This window comes from Scylla paramamosain, chromosome 12 (genome assembly GCF_035594125.1).
Source record: "Scylla paramamosain isolate STU-SP2022 chromosome 12, ASM3559412v1, whole genome shotgun sequence".
Taxonomy (NCBI): Eukaryota; Metazoa; Arthropoda; class Malacostraca; order Decapoda; family Portunidae; genus Scylla; species Scylla paramamosain.
Window position 1 is genome coordinate 17,598,863 of NC_087162.1, and position 17,523 is coordinate 17,616,385.

The 17,523-nt window shown below is 40.1% G+C and overlaps 1 protein-coding gene across 5 annotated transcripts in view; it reads right to left on the reverse strand.

Annotated features, from left to right (window-relative positions):
• LOC135105790 (BSD domain-containing protein 1-like) overlaps positions 1-17,523 on the reverse strand; it is a 69,264-nt gene that overhangs the window by 35,743 nt on the left and 15,998 nt on the right. For all 5 annotated transcript variants that reach the window (XM_064014310.1, XM_064014307.1, XM_064014309.1 and 2 more), the window contains 3 exons: positions 10,150-10,305; positions 5,195-5,377; positions 2,221-2,353 (listed from right to left, as the gene is read on the reverse strand). In XM_064014310.1, the coding sequence (XP_063870380.1) occupies positions 2,221-2,353; positions 5,195-5,377; positions 10,150-10,305 (472 nt within the window). The remainder of the gene's footprint in view (positions 1-2,220; positions 2,354-5,194; positions 5,378-10,149; positions 10,306-17,523) is intronic.

Here is a 17,523-nt window from a genome sequence, read left to right on the forward strand (position 1 = left end):
TCAATCACAGATCTTACAAAGCTGGGCAGAGCAATACAAAAATACAAAAATTAAAAGGACTGAAGCTCAGAATGGTGCAAGACTTAATTCTCAGATTAAAGTCTGGCAGGGAGAAAGAACTTCTGCTCCACCAGAAACAGCCTAAGAGACCTAGGAAAGCATCCAGCAGAACCATGAGAGTGATAAAATGAGAACTTGAAGCCAATCCCCACATTAGCAGCAAAGGAACTAAAAGAAAGAAACTATTTCTTCTTTACAATGTGTTGCTACATACAGTGCAAGATACTGTGAGACATCACCTTGGATTTAAGTATTACCAGGCACGGGAGTAGCCTCTGATAAACAAGCACCAGAGGAAGAATAGGCTTCTTTTCTCTAAGAAATACAAAGACTGACCTCTTGAAAAGTGATAGACTGTACTTTGGAGTGATGAGAGCATGTTCTGAGTTAGTGGTGGAGGCCCAGCAAAAGTATACCAACACCACGGCTCAGACCTCACAGAGCCACACTTCACACACAAGACTACAAAGCACCCTCCCAGTCTCATGGTGTGGGTTTCTTTTCCTTTTATAATGCCGGAAGCCCGGTTGTGTTTCCAAGGAACACAACTGTTAACAAACAGGTGTATTCCGAACTATTACATGACCACCTGGAGGCCTGTTTTGAGAAGACACACGCTCAGATCTTCCAGCAGGATGGAGCATCACGCCACACAGCTCGAGACATGATACACTGGCCTGATGAATGTGGCACTGAGAGGAAAGAGGACTGGCCAGGTAATTCCCCCGATATCTCTCCCACAGAAAATCTCTGAACCATCATTAAAGGCTAATTACATTTGCAAGGCACCTCCATGCTCCCAAACTTGAAATGGAGATACAAAGATGTTGGGAGAAATTTAAGCCTGAGATGCTGCAAAATCTAGCTGACAGTGTACCATGTCATCTTAAATGATCATAAAGACACAGGGCTACGCAATAAAATACTAAGAAATTTATGTAAGTGTTCATGTTCTTTAGCTTTTTTCTTAAGAGAAGGATGTGTCATGTGAGCAAACAACTAATCAAAGACACACATGGATTTTTCGCGCTGACTGTAATTGAGTCAGTATAGTGCAGATCGCAGTAATTTAGGTCTTGACATATCAGTACTCTGAGCCACAGCCACCTTTCCCCAATCAGGTACTGGTGACTACCAATGCTATCCCCCACCTTCCTGTCTTCTTACCACCCTGTCAGTATGACAGTGCTGGAGTCTGCCAAGTTGGCTATCAAACAGGGCACATTTTCTATATCTGGTCATAAAATCATGGATTTTAGCATACATGGACCTACTACCATTGTCTTCCCATCAAACATGCCTCCCACTCTCTTGTTATATTGTAGTCTTGGCTGATACATTTCTACAACAAATATGGCTGACATCTCTCTCCACACATAAGTTTTTAGTCTCAGAGTGATTGCTTTGGCCCTATTGGCACTGAATTTAGTGAAACAATAGAAAAGAAAAGAATGTGAAGGAAGAAATGGTTTATGAGAAGAGAGAAGCACAGTGAAGTGATGTTCCTGTTGTAAGAGCTCCATCTATAGGACAATGGTGGCTATGGACAGTGGATGGGAGTCAGCAAGAGCCAGACTGATGAAATATTGAGCCCTGTAACACCAACAATATTGGAGTTGTGCAGGATGATTTGTTTTATGGTGGTGGTGGTGGTGGTGGTGGTGGTGGTGGTGGTGGTGGTGGTGGTGGTGGTGGTGGTGGTGGTGCTGCTGCTGCTGCTGCTGCTGCTGCTGCTGCTGCTGCTGCTGCTGCTGCTGCTGCTGCTGCTGCTGATGATGATGATGATGATGACGATGATTTGTTTATATTTGTCATGGATATTAATGGAGATATCTAAATAAAATTGTGGTCCTTCAGTTAAAATCTATCATAGCATATATTATATATAGTCTCTAGTGAATTTTTGGTGGAAATTAGGGAGGAAATATTCTCATTTGCATTTTGTACTTTTCCATAGGATGAGTAGTATTAAGCATTTTTCTTATAGCACAGGCATGTCCTGTGATGCCCTGTGTGCCTTATAGCAATCTTGACTGTATATAATTTTCTTAAAACCTCATGATAAATATTACTGGGAATATGTATGTGATAAACAGTTTCTTAAACTGACGTTTGATACTTGCATTGCCACAAATCATCAAAACTTGTTCTAACTCTTACCTTCATCCCAGACTAGGTCAGGATCAGTGCTGGTTTTATCTGCTCGCTCCTTCAAAATCTTTCTCTTTTCTTCAGCTGCCTCTAACTGGTTAACCTTATAGAAGTACCGGTGCCAAAACACCACATGTGAAACCTGAAACAAAGCATCTCTCAATGACTGAATATGAGTTTATATTTCTGTTCATATGAAGAGCATGAACTATGTTATATTCTTTGAAACCTCAAGATAAGTGATGAATACATTGTAGAAACTTGAATATATATATATATATATATATATATATATATATATATATATATATATATATATATATATATATATATATATATATATATTGCATGTACAGGAGGGTACGCAACAACAAACATGATTCGCTCCAACGTAGCATTCATTATGGCAAATGTGGGTTATGGCAGCAGAAGAACCTATGTGAACAAAATAACTGGTTCCATGGAACCCAAAAATAACAAAAAATTACACATTTTTTTTTAAATAAATAAAATGAGCACATTTCCACCACTACATTTGAGATAACAAAACAAATATATACAGTGCCCTTCTGAGTTCTGCGCCTAGTCCTAAATTCTAACATCCTGAGTTTCACGTATTATCACCCTGAGTTTCACACACACACACACACACACACACACACACACACACACACACACACACACACACACACTCTCTCTCTCTCTCTCTCTCTCTCTCTCTCTCTCTCTCTCTCTCTCTCTCTCTCTCTCTGAAAGTAAGAACAATCCTAAGGATTACTAAATAGAATGAGACTGAGAATGCAAATGGAATTACATACATGAGAATGAGGAAGAGGATGAAGGATGAAAGGATGAAGCGAAAATTACATAAAATAAATGAAGGAGAGAGAGAGAGAGAGAGAGAGAGAGAGAGAGAGAGAGAGAGAGAGAGAGAGAGAGAGAGAGAGAGAGAGAGAGAGAGAGAGAGAGAGAGAGAGTGCATTATCACTCCCTAGTCCCTTATCTCCTTATCCCTGACAGATGAGGGGGAGGGGAGTTGACAGGGAGGGAGATTTGAGACAAGATGAAAGAATGGAGAGGAAAGGAAAAAATGGAGGAAGGAACAGATGGCATATAGCTGAGCAGCACCTCACACAGCTGGTGAATTTGTCTCGTGATCTTTAGTTTGTTATTCTAATTAAATTTTTATTAAAGTATCAGTACTCACACGAATGCTAAGTTCGTCTTGCCAGTTTTGGTTTATTATTCTGATTTAATTTTCATTAAAATTCCAATGTGTTATTGCAGTTATATGTTATAATGACCATGAGTTGTTGCGTACCCTACTCATTTTCAGTTTTCTGTATTTTCAATTTTACCTACTAAAATGTTATGAACTAGGCAAAACATACCAGGTGCTTTTGACTAAAACTGCTATCTTACCTGAAATTACAGAGCAATGTAAAGCCAAATAATTAGCTGAGCATGTTACCATAAAACTAAAAACTGACATTTATATACAATAATAAAAAAGTTTTTTGAAAAACAAGTGGTTCTTATTAAAGATACAGAAAAAAATGAAGACAAAATTAATTCTTATAGCTAACTTCCACACCATTCTTATTCAATTTGTTCCTCATAACAAACAGAAAATAAAAAGAATTACTGTTGCAATTCATTATTAATAACACAATACTCCCAGAGCCTACAGACATCATTATGCTATCACTAAGACACCTTTGTGAGCTCCCCATAACTCAAACTGAGGTAAGCTATGCTCAATGTCAGCTGCCACTCACTCAAAAATACAGCTACTTCTACGAAAATCAACACCCACTTCATAAATCCCCATCACCAAATGGAGAATAAGAAAAATTTAAACATGAACAGGCCTCCAGTCACTGGTTGGTATTTTGAGGAAAGAGAAAGATATACAAAGAATTTTCTTACTTATAATTTTCTGTCTGCCTTTTTAACCAACCTTTCACCCACCCTCACTTTTGAATCATGTACAATAAAATCCCTCTCATCCGGCATTCGAGTATCCGGCAGCTTCAAGTATCCAGCACATTTTTCCCTGAGCCTTAAAATCAATAAAAAATCAATGTGTACTCATAAAATCGATTAAAATTCCCACACGAGGCATACTTTGTCCCCTTGCCACCAGAGCGCACTGCTTCGTGCCACCCGCGGCCCACTGCACTGTGTTTACTCAGTGACTCAGTCCCGCGTGTGCACTGTTTATCGCCTGACGCCTTCATCATGCCTAAAGTTGTAGAAAAGAGGAAACGTGTCGTGCTTACACTTAAGCAGCTGATCAGATCAGCTGCTGATTAAGATCAGCTGATCATTGTTATGGTAAGATGCGTGAGTGTAGGGTGGTGATTGTGGACATAATTTCACTTCTATTCAAGTATCCGGCAATATTCAAGTATCCGGCATGTCGGCAGTCCAATTGATGCCGGATAAGAGGGATTTTACTGTACAACTCTTTTCATTTGATTTTTCTTTTCTTAATATCTCATTCAACATCTTACCTTCTTCCAGCAGCTAAACTTCATATGCACATTTCTTTTCTGCTGCATCCATACATACTTCCCAACAAAACCATTAACTTTCCTTCCTCTTTCTATTTCCTATTCATTTCATACCAAAACCTTCTTTTCCAAGCCTAACAAAAGTAATCTTAAACAACAAGCAGTCTTCCTCCAGATCCCCATTTCACACATTCTCAGTTATGTGATGATACATGGTGAGCAATTTCATTTTCATTTATGTTATGAATTTCTTGTCAAATTTTGTTCATGTGGTCTGCAGCTCATACTATCTGAGATTTACTAATGATGTTACTAGCTATTTTCTGGCTAAATATTTTGCAACTCATGTTATTGGCAAATCACGGGTATGCTATCTAATGCTATTCAGTACTCTGCTGTAACTTCATGGTTTGATAAAGGAGGTTTAGATAAAGGAACCTATTTCAAAGTAGCATCTTAGTACGTACCTGAGCTGGAACAAGAGTGGTATAATGATGTCTGAGTGGCTGGTTATTAACTAGAAGGTCTGAGAGTTCTGTCTGACATGACTCTAAATCAAATGTTGAGAGCCAGGTCTCATACTGTGCCTCCTCTCCTTCAGGGTCAGTTAAATATGTGGCAGCATCTTGAGATACTGCATATATGGCTGCCTGTGTGCATAAAAGAAAAATAATAATAATAATAATTACACTTCCACTTCAGATTTAAAAGTCTTCATATCAAGAAAGATACAGGCACTGCTAGTGTGCAAACAGGTAAAATATGAGCACCTTATTATGCAATGTTTCACCTAATACTGCTTTTGAGTTATGACTCATTACAAAGGCACTCCCTTCCCATTACAAAGTTTGATGTTTGCCTAATTAGAGAAACAAATTCTAACCCTCATGATAACTAAAAAACATGAAAGAGGTCAATATAAATATTTATGGTATTTTATGTCCATGAGGATGATAGTAACTACTATTTATGGAGAGAGAGAGAGAGAGAGAGAGAGAGAGAGAGAGAGAGAGAGAGAGAGAGAGAGAGAGAGAGAGAGAGAGAGAGAGAGAGAGAGAGAGAGAGAGAGAGAAAGGAGGGGTGGCATGCACAGAGAATGCTGGTTTTCTTGCACAAGCAACCAGCATTGATCAGCGCTGACCTACATCAAGAATTACACCATATAAATAAATGTAAGTGTGCACAGAAGCTGTTGGAGCATGTCAATACTGGAAGTCTGCTTCTACCAGCTTTCCTAATTCTCCCAGACCATTCTTGCCTACTCAACTCACGTGAGTGGATGTCTGATAACATGGACATTTCCTTAAATTTATTCAGGAATTTGATTTCAGCTCAGCTGAGAATGATGACTAGTCTATTTTCTGGTAAAACTAGCTGTCAATGCCAGTTGCAGCATGTCTTTACCAGGCTATGCTAATTTTTTGAGAATGTAGTCAAAAATATCTTGGCTCATCCGTGTGTGCTCAAAAGATCTTTGAGTCCCTTTTTAAGATCACTAAAAAGATGGTGATATATTCCATACTGTTTTCTTTTCCAATTTATTTCATGTATTGCTCCTTTTCTCCTTTTAAGAATTGCATTAGCACTTTCAAGCAATATTAGCTCATCATCAGACGATAAGCTTGCTATGTGTCCCTCCCCACGCTGGTCAGAGCAGATTACCTGCATCCTTTGTGATCACCTACCAGCGCCAAAAACCAGTGTGGGTCAGCAACAGTTGGGACTGCTTGGTCATGTGAGATAACCAGTGTTCTATGTGCATGCACGCAGAGCGACTCCTACACCAGCCTCGGAGTCCCCATCTGGGGAGGGAACCATAAATGTCCCCAGGTCGGACTGCCTTTCTGTCGACGACCCTAAGTGTCTTGACACCCCCCCAACTTTTTCTTCATTAACTTCTGTAACATTTGCAGTCTAAGATCTAATTTTCAATCTGTAGAACACCACCTCTCCTCTTCTAAACCTCATCTTCTTTTCCTCACTGAAACTCAGGTGTCTGAGGCAACTGACAGTAGCCCCTTTTCTGTTCCCACCTACTTTCTCTATCCTCATTTTCGATCCAAAGCTGGATGCTGCGTTTATGTGCGCAGTGACTTAACCTGCTCCCATGCCCACACTCTTGAATCTTCCGAGTTTTCCACCATCTGGCTACGACTACAGAATCACTCTCAAACTAAATTTATCTGTGCTGTATACCTCTCACCTAACCCCTCTGCCTATAAAAAATTCTTTGACTACTTAACTTCCAAAGTGGAGCACATTCTGACCCTCTTCCCTTTTGCAGAGATCTCCATTCTTGGAGACTTCAATGTTCACCACCAGTTTTGGTTTTCCTCTCCCTTCACTGACCATCCTGGTGAACTAGCCTACAACTATGCTATCCTCCACGACCTAGAACAATTGGTGCAACACCCTACTCGTATTCCTGACCGTCTTGGAGATACGCCCAACATTCTTGACCTTTTCCTGACCTCTAATCCTTCTGCTTATGCCGTCACCCTTTCTTCTCCATTGGGCTCCTCCGATCACAATCTCATATCTGTATCTTGCCCTATCGCTCCAATCCCTCCTCAGAATCCCCCTAAGCGAAGGTGCCTCTGGCGTTTTACCTCTGCTAGTTGGGGGGACCTGAGGAGGTATTTTGCTGATTTTCCTTGGAATGACTACTGCTTCCATGTCAGGGACCCGTCTTTGTGTGCTGAGCACATAACAGAGGTGATAGTGTCTGGCATGGAGGCGTACATTCCTCACTCTTTTTCTCATCCTAAACTTTCTAAACCTTGGTTTAACACAGCTTGTTCTCGTGCTATACATGATAGAGAGGCGGCCCACAAAAGGTACTTAAGCCTTCCATCACCAGAATCTCGTGCACTTTATATTTCTGCCCAGAACCATGCCAAGTCTGTTCTCCAACTAGCCAAAAACTCCTTCATTAACAGAAAGTGTCAAAACCTTTCAAGATCTAACTCCCCTCGTGACTTCTGGCATCTAGCCAAAAATATCTCCAATAACTTTGCTTCTTCTTCTTTCCCTCCTTTATTTCAACCAGATGGCACCACTGTTATCACATCTATTTCTAAAGCTGAACTCTTCACTCAAACCTTTGCTAAAAAGCCTACCTTGGACGATTCTGGGCTTGTTCCTCCCTCTCCTCCACCCTCTGACTACTTCATGATACCTATTAAAATTCTTCGCAATGATGTTTTCCATGCCCTTGCTGGCCTAAACCCTCGGAAGGCTTATGGACCTGATGGGGTCCCTCCTATTGTTCTCCGAAACTGTGCCTCCATGCTTGCACCTTGCCTAGTCAAACTCTTTCAGCTCTTTCTGTCAACATCTACCTTTCCTTCTTGCTGGAAGTTTGCCTACATTCAGCCTGTTCCTAAAAAGGGTGACCATTCTAATCCCTCAAACTACCATCCCACTGCTTTAATTTCCTGCCTATCTAAAGTTTTTGAATCTATCCTCAACAGGAAGATTCTTAAACATCTATCACTTCACAACCTTCTATCTGATCGCCAATATGGGTTCCGTCAAGGCTGCTCTACTGGTGATCTTCTGGCTTTCCTTACTGAGTCTTGGTCATCCTCTTTTAGAGATTTTGGTGAAACTTTTGCTGTTGCCTTGGACATATCAAAAGCTTTAGATAGAGTCTGGCACAAAGCTTTGATTTCCAAACTACCCTCCTACGGCTTCTATCCTTCTCTCTGTAACTTCATCTCAAGTTTCCTTTCTGACCATTCCATTGCTGCTGTGGTAGACGATCAATGTTCTTCTCTTAAATCTATTAACAGTGATGTTCCTCAGGGTTCTGTCCTATCACCCACTCTCTTCTTATTATTCATTAATGATCTCCTAAACCAAACTTCTTGTCCTATCCACTCCTACGCTGATGATACCACCCTGCACTTTTCCACGTCTTTTCATAGACATCCAACCCTTCAGGAAGTAAATATTTCACGCAGGGAAGCCACAGAACGCTTGAATTTTGATCTTTCTAAAATTTCTGATTGAGGCAGAGCAAACTTGGTATTGTTCAATGCCTCAAAAACTCAATTCCTCCATCTATCAACTCGACACAAGCTTCCAGACAACTATCCTCTCTTCTTCAATGACACTCAACTGTCCTCCTCTTCTACACTGAACATCCTTGGTCTGTCCTTTACTTATAATCTGAACTGGAAACTTCACATCTCATCTCTAGCTAAAACAGCTTCTATGAAGTTAGGCGTTCTGAGACGTCTCCGCCAGTTTTTCTCACTCCCCCAGCTGCTAACTCTGTACAAGGGCCTTATCCGTCCATGTATGGAGTATGCTTCACATGTCTGGGGGGGTTCCACTCATACTGCTCTTCTAGACAGGGTGGAATCAAAAGCTTTTCGTCTCATCAACTCCTCTCCTCTAACAGACTGTCTTCAGCCTCTCTCTCATCGCCACAATGTTGCATCTCTAGCTGTCTTCTGCCGCTATTTTCATGCTAACTGGTCTTCTGATCTTGCTAACTGCATGCCTCCCCTCCTCCAGTGGCCTCACTGCACAAGACTTTCTTCTTTCTCTCACCCCTATTCTGTCCACCTCTCTAATGCAAGAGTTAACCAGTATTCTCAATCATTCATCCCTTTCTCTGGTAAACTCTGGAACTCCCTTCCTGCTTCTGTATTTCCACCTTCCTATGACTTGAATTCCTTCAAGAGGGAGGTTTCAAGACACTTATCTTTCAATCTTTGACTACCGCTTTGGACCCTTTTTATGGGACTGGCATTTCAGTTGGCATTTTTTTTTCTTAACAGATTTTTGTTGCCCTTGTTCAGTGTCCCTCCTACATATAAAAAAAAAAAAGGGAGACCGCAAGAGATAGTTTGACTGTATGCTAGCATGGAAGCTCATATGAGATATGAAAAAGAAATGTGCAAGGGAGAAAAGAGGCTATAAGATGAAAGAAAGGACAGCAAACATATAAGTATAGAAAAATGTACTTAATAACTGTACTAACAATTATGCACAAGAGACCTGAGTGTAGAATAAAGACAAAAATACAGAATCTAAGTCATTAAAATGAGTTATTTAGGAGGTGCCTATGGAATGTGGCAAAGTCAAATTGAAGAAATAAAATGTGAAATGGTTGAGAAGATAAAGCACAACACCCTGCCATGGCTTGAACATGGAAAAAATGGCAGAATGTGAAATGACTAAGAGAATATACATAAGTACAGTGACTGTGGTGGGTAAAAATGTACAACTTTCTGTGATGGGAGGAGTAAATGAAAGAAAGCAGTGAGAAGAGAGTAAAAGTACTAGAACATGAAAGGAGAAAATAAATGGATTTTCTGCTGCTGTGTCAGATACTGATAACAGATAACAAATAATAGATAAATTGCAATAAATTTTGCTAGATGACATAAAATCACAACCAATACCTTACCTGAAGTCTATTCAGTATAACAGGCTGTTGATTACGTATTACAATTGCTTCCTGGTCTCCATCATCTGGAGGGGGGGTGAAAACTTCTGCTACATGGTTCAAGAAGCCACTTACACTTTTCTTCATTGAATTGGCAGTGCTGTCATCCTCATCCAGCTGCCAAGAGATAATAATAGCCATATTACAAACTGTAATATCATTCTGATTGGGGCAGAGCAATGTTCAATGCCTCATAAACTTAACTGCTCCATCTATCAACTCAACACAACCTTCCAGATAAGTATCCACTCTTCTTCAATGACGCTTAATTGTCCCCCTCTTCTACAATAAATGACAGAAAAGGAAAAGGAAAGGAGAAAAAAAAAAAAGGGAGGAAGGGACAGGTGGTGGATAGGTGAGCAGCAGCTCACACAACTGTTGAGTTAGTCTTGTGAGTTTTAGTTTGTTATTCTAATTACATTTTTTATTAAAATTTCAGTGCTCACACTACTAGCAAGTTCATTATGCCAATTTTTGTTCATTATTCTGATTAAATTTTTATTAAAATTCCAGCGCTCACACAAGTGGCGAGCTCATTATGCTAGTTTTGGTTCATTATTCCAATTAAATATTTATTAAAATTTCAGTGCGTTATTACAGCCGTACATAATAAAAACTGTCCGATGTTACATAGCCTACTGTACTTGTACTCGAACTTGAGTTCAGTAATATAGCTAAGTACTTGCACTTGGATTCATTATATCATAATGCAATTTAATATTGATGAGTGAAAAAAAGTGCTTGAACCTAAGCCTGACATAAAATAAACAGACATATTTTATCATACTTAAATATACAGGAACAATGTTATACAAGTTTATGGACAAAACATGTCCAGTTTAATTGGCACAGCAGTAATTTGGAGATCACCAACAGTAACTCACTGCACAAGGTTTTCTACTTTCATCCCTATTCTCTCTATCTACCTAATCTTAGAGTTAATCAGTATTCACATCTTTCACTCCCTTAACTGGTAAGCTCTGGAACTTCCTGCTTCTTCATTTCCTCCTGTCCATGATGTACATTCTTTCAAGAGAGGGGCTCTTTGACACTTCTCCATGAAATTTTGGATCTGCTTTCACTGCTTCCTTGAAGGTTTGGCAATCTTAAGTTTTTCTTTCTTTCTTTTTTTACTAATTTTTATTGCCCTTGACCAGAACCTTACTTACTTATATACATACAGTGGAACCTCAGTTACTGAACACTTCCCTTTTCAAACAGATCAGTTCTGGAACAAAATTTTTTAACTTAAAATTGCCTCAGTTGCCTTATTATAATTCGGTTCTCCAACAAAATTACTTGATTTCAAGTATCAAAAAAAAATGCGAAAGCTGCTGTTTATTACTAATCTATAGTTTCTATAAATATTTTCTTCTGAGGAGGAGGCAGTAGACACCTGACGAAACGATAATTACTACCAGTGAGGTCTAAAGCACTGTTCAGGGGGTGCTGTGAACTTATCATTAAACCCAGCTGTGACCTCACTAAATGTTTCCCTTTGTGTCTCACAACACAAGGGGGGCAGTCACAGCCTGCCCTCTAAAGACAACTCTCTTCCTCCACGCAAAACTACAAGCACCTAATAACACACACACCCTTCACTCAAAAATTTTAAAATCATAATGGCGACTCCTACACCAGCCTCAGAGTCCCCATCTGGGGAGGGGACCATAAATGTCCCCAGGTCGGACTACCTTTCTATCGATGACCCTAAGTGTCTTGACACCCCCCACAACTTTTTCTTCATTAACTTCTGTAACATTCGCAGTCTAAGATCTAATTTTCAATCTGTAGAACACCACCTCTCCTCTTCTAAACCTCATCTTCTTTTCCTCACTGAAACTCAGGTGTCTGAGGCAACTGACAGTAGCCCCTTTTCTGTTCCCACCTACTTTCTCTATCCTCATTTTCGATCCAAAGCTGGATGCTGCGTTTATGTGCGCAGTGACTTAACATGCTCCCATGCCCACGCTCTTGAATCTTCCGAGTTTTCCACCATCTGGCTACGACTACAGAATCACTCTCAAACTAAATTTATCAGTGCTGTATACCTCTCACCTAACTCCTCTGCCTATAAGAAATTCTTTGACTACTTAACTTCCAAAGTGGAGCACATTCTGACCCTCTTCCCTTTTGCAGAGATCTCCATTCTTGGAGACTTCAATGTTCACCACCAGCTTTGGCTTTCCTCTCCCTTCACTGACCATCCTGGTGAACTAGCCTTCAACTTTGCTATCCTCCACGACCTAGAACAACTGGTGCAACACCCTACTCGTACTCCTGACCGTCTTGGAGATACGCCCAACATTCTTGACCTTTTCCTGACCTCTAATCCTTCTGCTTATGCTGTCACCCTTTCTTCTCCATTGGGTTCCTCCGATCACAATTTCATATCTGTATCTTGTCCTATCACTCCAATCCCTCCTCAGGATCCCCTAAGCAAAGGTGCCTCTGGCGTTTGCCTCTGTTGGGAGGACCTGAGGAGGTATTTTGCTGTTTTTCCTTGGAATGACTACTGCTTCCGTGTCAGAGACCCATCTTTGTGTGCTGAGCGCATAACAGAGGTGATAGTGTCTGGCATGGAGGCGTACATTCCTCACTCTTTTTCTCATCCTAAACCTTCTAAACCTTGGTTTAACACAGCTTGTTCTTGTGCTATACATGATAGAGAGGTGGCCCACAAAAGGTACTTAAGCCTTCCATCACCAGAATCTCATGCACTTTATATTTCTGCCCGGAACCATGCCAAGTCTGTTCTCCAACTAGCCAACTCTTTCATTAACAGAAAGTGTCAAAACCTTTCAAGATCTAACTCCCCTCGTGACTTCTGGCATCTAGCCAAAAATATCTCCAATAACTTTGCTTCTTCTTCTTTCCCTCCTCTGTTTCAACCAGATGGCACCACTGCTATCACATCTATTTCTAAAGCTGAACTCTTTGCTCAAACCTTTGCTAAAAACTCTACCTTGGATGATTCTGGGCTTGTTCCTCCCTCTCCTTCACCCTCTGACTACTTCATGCCATCTATTAAAATTCTTCGCAATGATGCTTTTCATGACAACGCTGGCCTAAACCCTCGGAAGGCTTATGGACCTGATGGGGTCCCTCCTATTGTTCTCCGAAACTGTGCCTCCCTGCTTGCACCTTGCCTAGTCAAACTCTTTCAGCTCTGTCTGTCAACATCTACCTTTCCTTCTTGCTGGAAGTTTGCCTACATTCAGCCTGTTCCCAAGAAGGGTGACTGTTCTAATCCCTCAAACTACCGTCCCATTGCTTTAATTTCCTGCCTATCTAAAGTTTTTGAATCTATCCTCAACAGGAAGATTCTTAAACATCTATCACTTCACAACCTTCTATCTGAATGGGTTCCGTTAAGGCTGCTCTACTGGTGATCTTCTGGCTTTCCTTACTGAGTCTTGGTCATCCTCTTTTAGAGATCTTGGTGAAACTTTTGCTGTTGCCTTGGACATATCAAAAGCTTTTGATAGAGTCTGGCACAAAGCTTTGATTTCCAAACTACCCTCCTACAGCTTCTATCCTTCTCTCTGTAACTCCATCTCAAGTTTCCTTTCTGACCATTCTATTGCTGCTGAGGTAGATGGTCACTGTTCTTCTCTTAAATCTATTAACAGTGGTGTTCCTCAGGGTTCTGTCTTGTCGCCCACTCCCTTCTTATTATTCATTAATGATCTTCTAAACCAAATTTCTCGTCCTATCCACTCCTACGCTGATGATACCACCCTGCACTTTTCCACATCTTTTTCATAGACGTCCAACCCTTCAGGAGGTAAACATTTCACACAGGGAAGCCACAGAATGTTTGACTTCTGATCTTTCTTAAATTTCTGATTGGGGCAGAGCAAACTTGGTATTGTTCAATGCCTCAAAAACTCAATTCCTCCATCTATCAACTCGACACAAACTTCCAGACAACTATCCCCTCTTCTTCAATGACACTCAACTGTCCCCCTCTTCTACACTGAACATCCTCGGTCTGTCCTTTACTTATAATCTGAACTGGAAACTTCACATCTCATCTCTAGCTAAAACAGCTTCTATGAAGTTAGGCGTTCTGAAACGTCTCCGCCAGATTTTCTCACCCCCACAGCTGCTAACTCTGTACAAGGGCCTTATCTGTCCATGTATGGAGTATGCTTCACATGTCTGGGGGGGTTCCACTCATACTGCTCTTCTAGACAGGGTGGAATCAAAAGCTTTTCGTCTCATCAACTCCTCTCCTCTAACTGACTGTCTTCAGCCCCTCTCTCACCGCCGCAATGTTGCATATCTAGCTGTCTTCTACCGCTATTTTCATGCCAACTGCTCTTCTGATCTTGCTAACTGCATGCCTCCCCTCCTTCCGCGGCCTCGCTGCACAAGACTTTCTTCTTTCTCTCACCCCTATTCTGTCCACCTCTCTAATGCAAGAGTTAACCAGTATTCTCAATCATTCATCCCTTTCTCTGGTAAACTCTGGAACTCCCTGCCTGCTTCTGTATTTCCACCTTCCTATGACTTGAATTCCTTCAAGAGGGAGGTTTCAAGACACTTATCCACCAATTTTTGACCACTGCTTTGACCTTTTATGGGACTGGCATTTCAGTGGGCATTTTTTTTATTAGATTTTTGTTGCCCTTGGCCAGTATCCTTCCTACATAAAAAAAAAAAAAATGTATGTAATGTATGTATGTATGTATGTGTATATATATATATATATATATATATATATATATATATATATATATATATATATATATATATATATATATATATATATATATATATATATACACACACACACACACACACACATGCACACACACATACACACTAGAACCATGCCCAACAGAGATTTACCTTATGCGAATTTGTCTAACAAAAAATAAATAAAAAATTCCAAGTCATACATAACACATTTTTTTGTGGTACGTGAAGCAGTAGTCATTAAAAGGGCCCGCCACAACCAAGACTGTGACATCATGCCGTGCTGGCCCTTGTTCCCTCTCACTCCCGCCCTACCACCCACACCATTCACACCACCCATGCCGCCAGCCTAACCTTACACAATTTACTTAGTCTTGCACACCATGTTAGGAGGACAATGCCACGTTTGAGCCTTCCAGTCAACAACCTTCATCAAAAGAGGCGAGCTTCAAGCCTGGAGCAAAAGTGGAAAGTGATGGATCTCCTAGAACAGGGAAGGAAGATTGTGGACATTACTTCCCAGTTTAAGGTGAACGAGTTAATGATCAGGACGATCAGAAGCAACAAACAGAAGCTATTGAAAAGCCTGAAGGTGGCCAGAGGAGCAGGTGCCAAAAAGGTGGAACAAGCAAGAAACATTGTGTTAATGAAGGTGGACAAGTTGCTTGCCCTGTACATGCGTTGGTAGGAGAAGGCAGGCATTGCAGTCTCTAGGTATGCACATATGTAGTAACATTAATATGTACATATGTATGTACATATAAGCTATTAAATATGTTTATAAGCAGTGTTGAGCAAGTGTTTTTCTATTGTGCCATTTTTTTTCTTTTTTTTTTTTAATGTACATATGATAACTGCATATGTAGCTTCATTTCAGGGCCATGTGCTCCTTCAAGGCAAAGGAGTTTTATGAGGCAGTGGCCAGGAGGACGGAGGTTATGGCTCCCCCATTCAAGGCCTCAAGAAGATCGATCTAAGCCTTTTTCAAAAGGCATGAATTCTGCCACAGGAATCACTTAAAAATAAGAGGCAGCAGGCACTCATCAGTGCTTACTTTAAGGCACCTGTAGCAGACAGTTCCTCATCCCTCAATGAAGAGGAAGAACTTGAACAAATCTTGGCTGCTCAAGGAGATGAAGATGTGGTCTCCATCTTAGATTTTGGAGGGTTTAGGAGTGAGGGTGAAGACTGAAGACTCAGAAAAAAGTGTTTTGTTTTCTTTGTGTGTTTCTTTTTTTCACTTTTTGTAAAAAGTGTTTTGTGTTACTTCTAAAGTGTTTTTTTTTTCAATACAAAGTGTTGAGTGTTCCTACGAATAGTGATCTGGTTTAGAAGAGTCCAGAGAAGTTCTAAACATTATATATTGTGCCATATAACAACCATTTAACAGCTTATTTAACTGTAATTTACTGCATGCACAAAGTTACATTCATAAACACAGTCATTACTTACGTTGTGAGTACCTGGGGACAGGTTTAGGTAGAAAAATTGTTGAAGTATAGGAAACTCTGGAACTAATTAAAATTTTCTCCATAGGACCCCTTTATTTTTTTGGGTTTACCTAGCATGGATTTACTTAATGCAGCATGTTTGTGGTACATATTAACTGCTTTAGGCACAATCCTAGTGTGTGTGTGTGTGTGTGTGTGTGTGTGTGTGTGTGTGTGTGTGTGTGTGTGTGTGTGTGTGTGTGTATATATATATATATATATATATATATATATATATATATATATATATATATATATATATATATATATATATATATATATATATATATATATATATATATATATATATATATATGTAGTCGCCAACTTACGACATATGCGACTTACTACAGACCGACTTTACGACAATGACAATATGATAATATTTAATTTTTGTATGATAGCTATTCGGCTAAGATGTGTTGAACGCGCGTACGATAATTTTTCCCACTGCTGGCAGCGCGCTCTTTTGAGAGATTATCTGCTAGTCTGCAGCTTCAGTGTGTTTGTGTCGTTACTGTCGCGTACATCTGTATATAATATATTGTTTGCTTCAAACCCTCATCAGAAATGTTGTCAAAAAGAAAATCATGCTCAATTACCAAGCCTGCTAAGAAAGCAATAAAAGCCATTGATCTCGACATGAAAAATGAAAGTGATCAAGCAGCTTGAAGGGGAGAAGAGAGTGAGTGTAATAGCACGTGATCTTCAACTACCACATTCTACCGTGTCGACAATTTTGAAAGATAAAGAAAGGATTCGTGAAGCTGTTAAAGGTTCAGCACCAATGAGATCTACAGTGATTACAAAACAACGAACTGGACCTATCCACGAAATGGAAAAATTATTAAATGTGTGGATTGAAAGTCAACTCCAAAAACGTGTCCCATTAAGCCTTCACACATTGCAGACGAAAGCTTTAAGTATTTTTAAGACGTTGAAGGAGCATGCTGGAGAAGATTATAGCCAAGAATTTACAGCAAGTACAGGGTGGTTTAAACGATTTAAGAAAAGATTTCAATTGCATAATGTTAGAATCACTGGGGAAGCAACAAGTGCAGATGAGGAAGGCACAAAAAAGTTAATTGAAACTTTGGATGAAGTGATTGTAGAAGAAGGGTATCAACCCGAACACATTTTT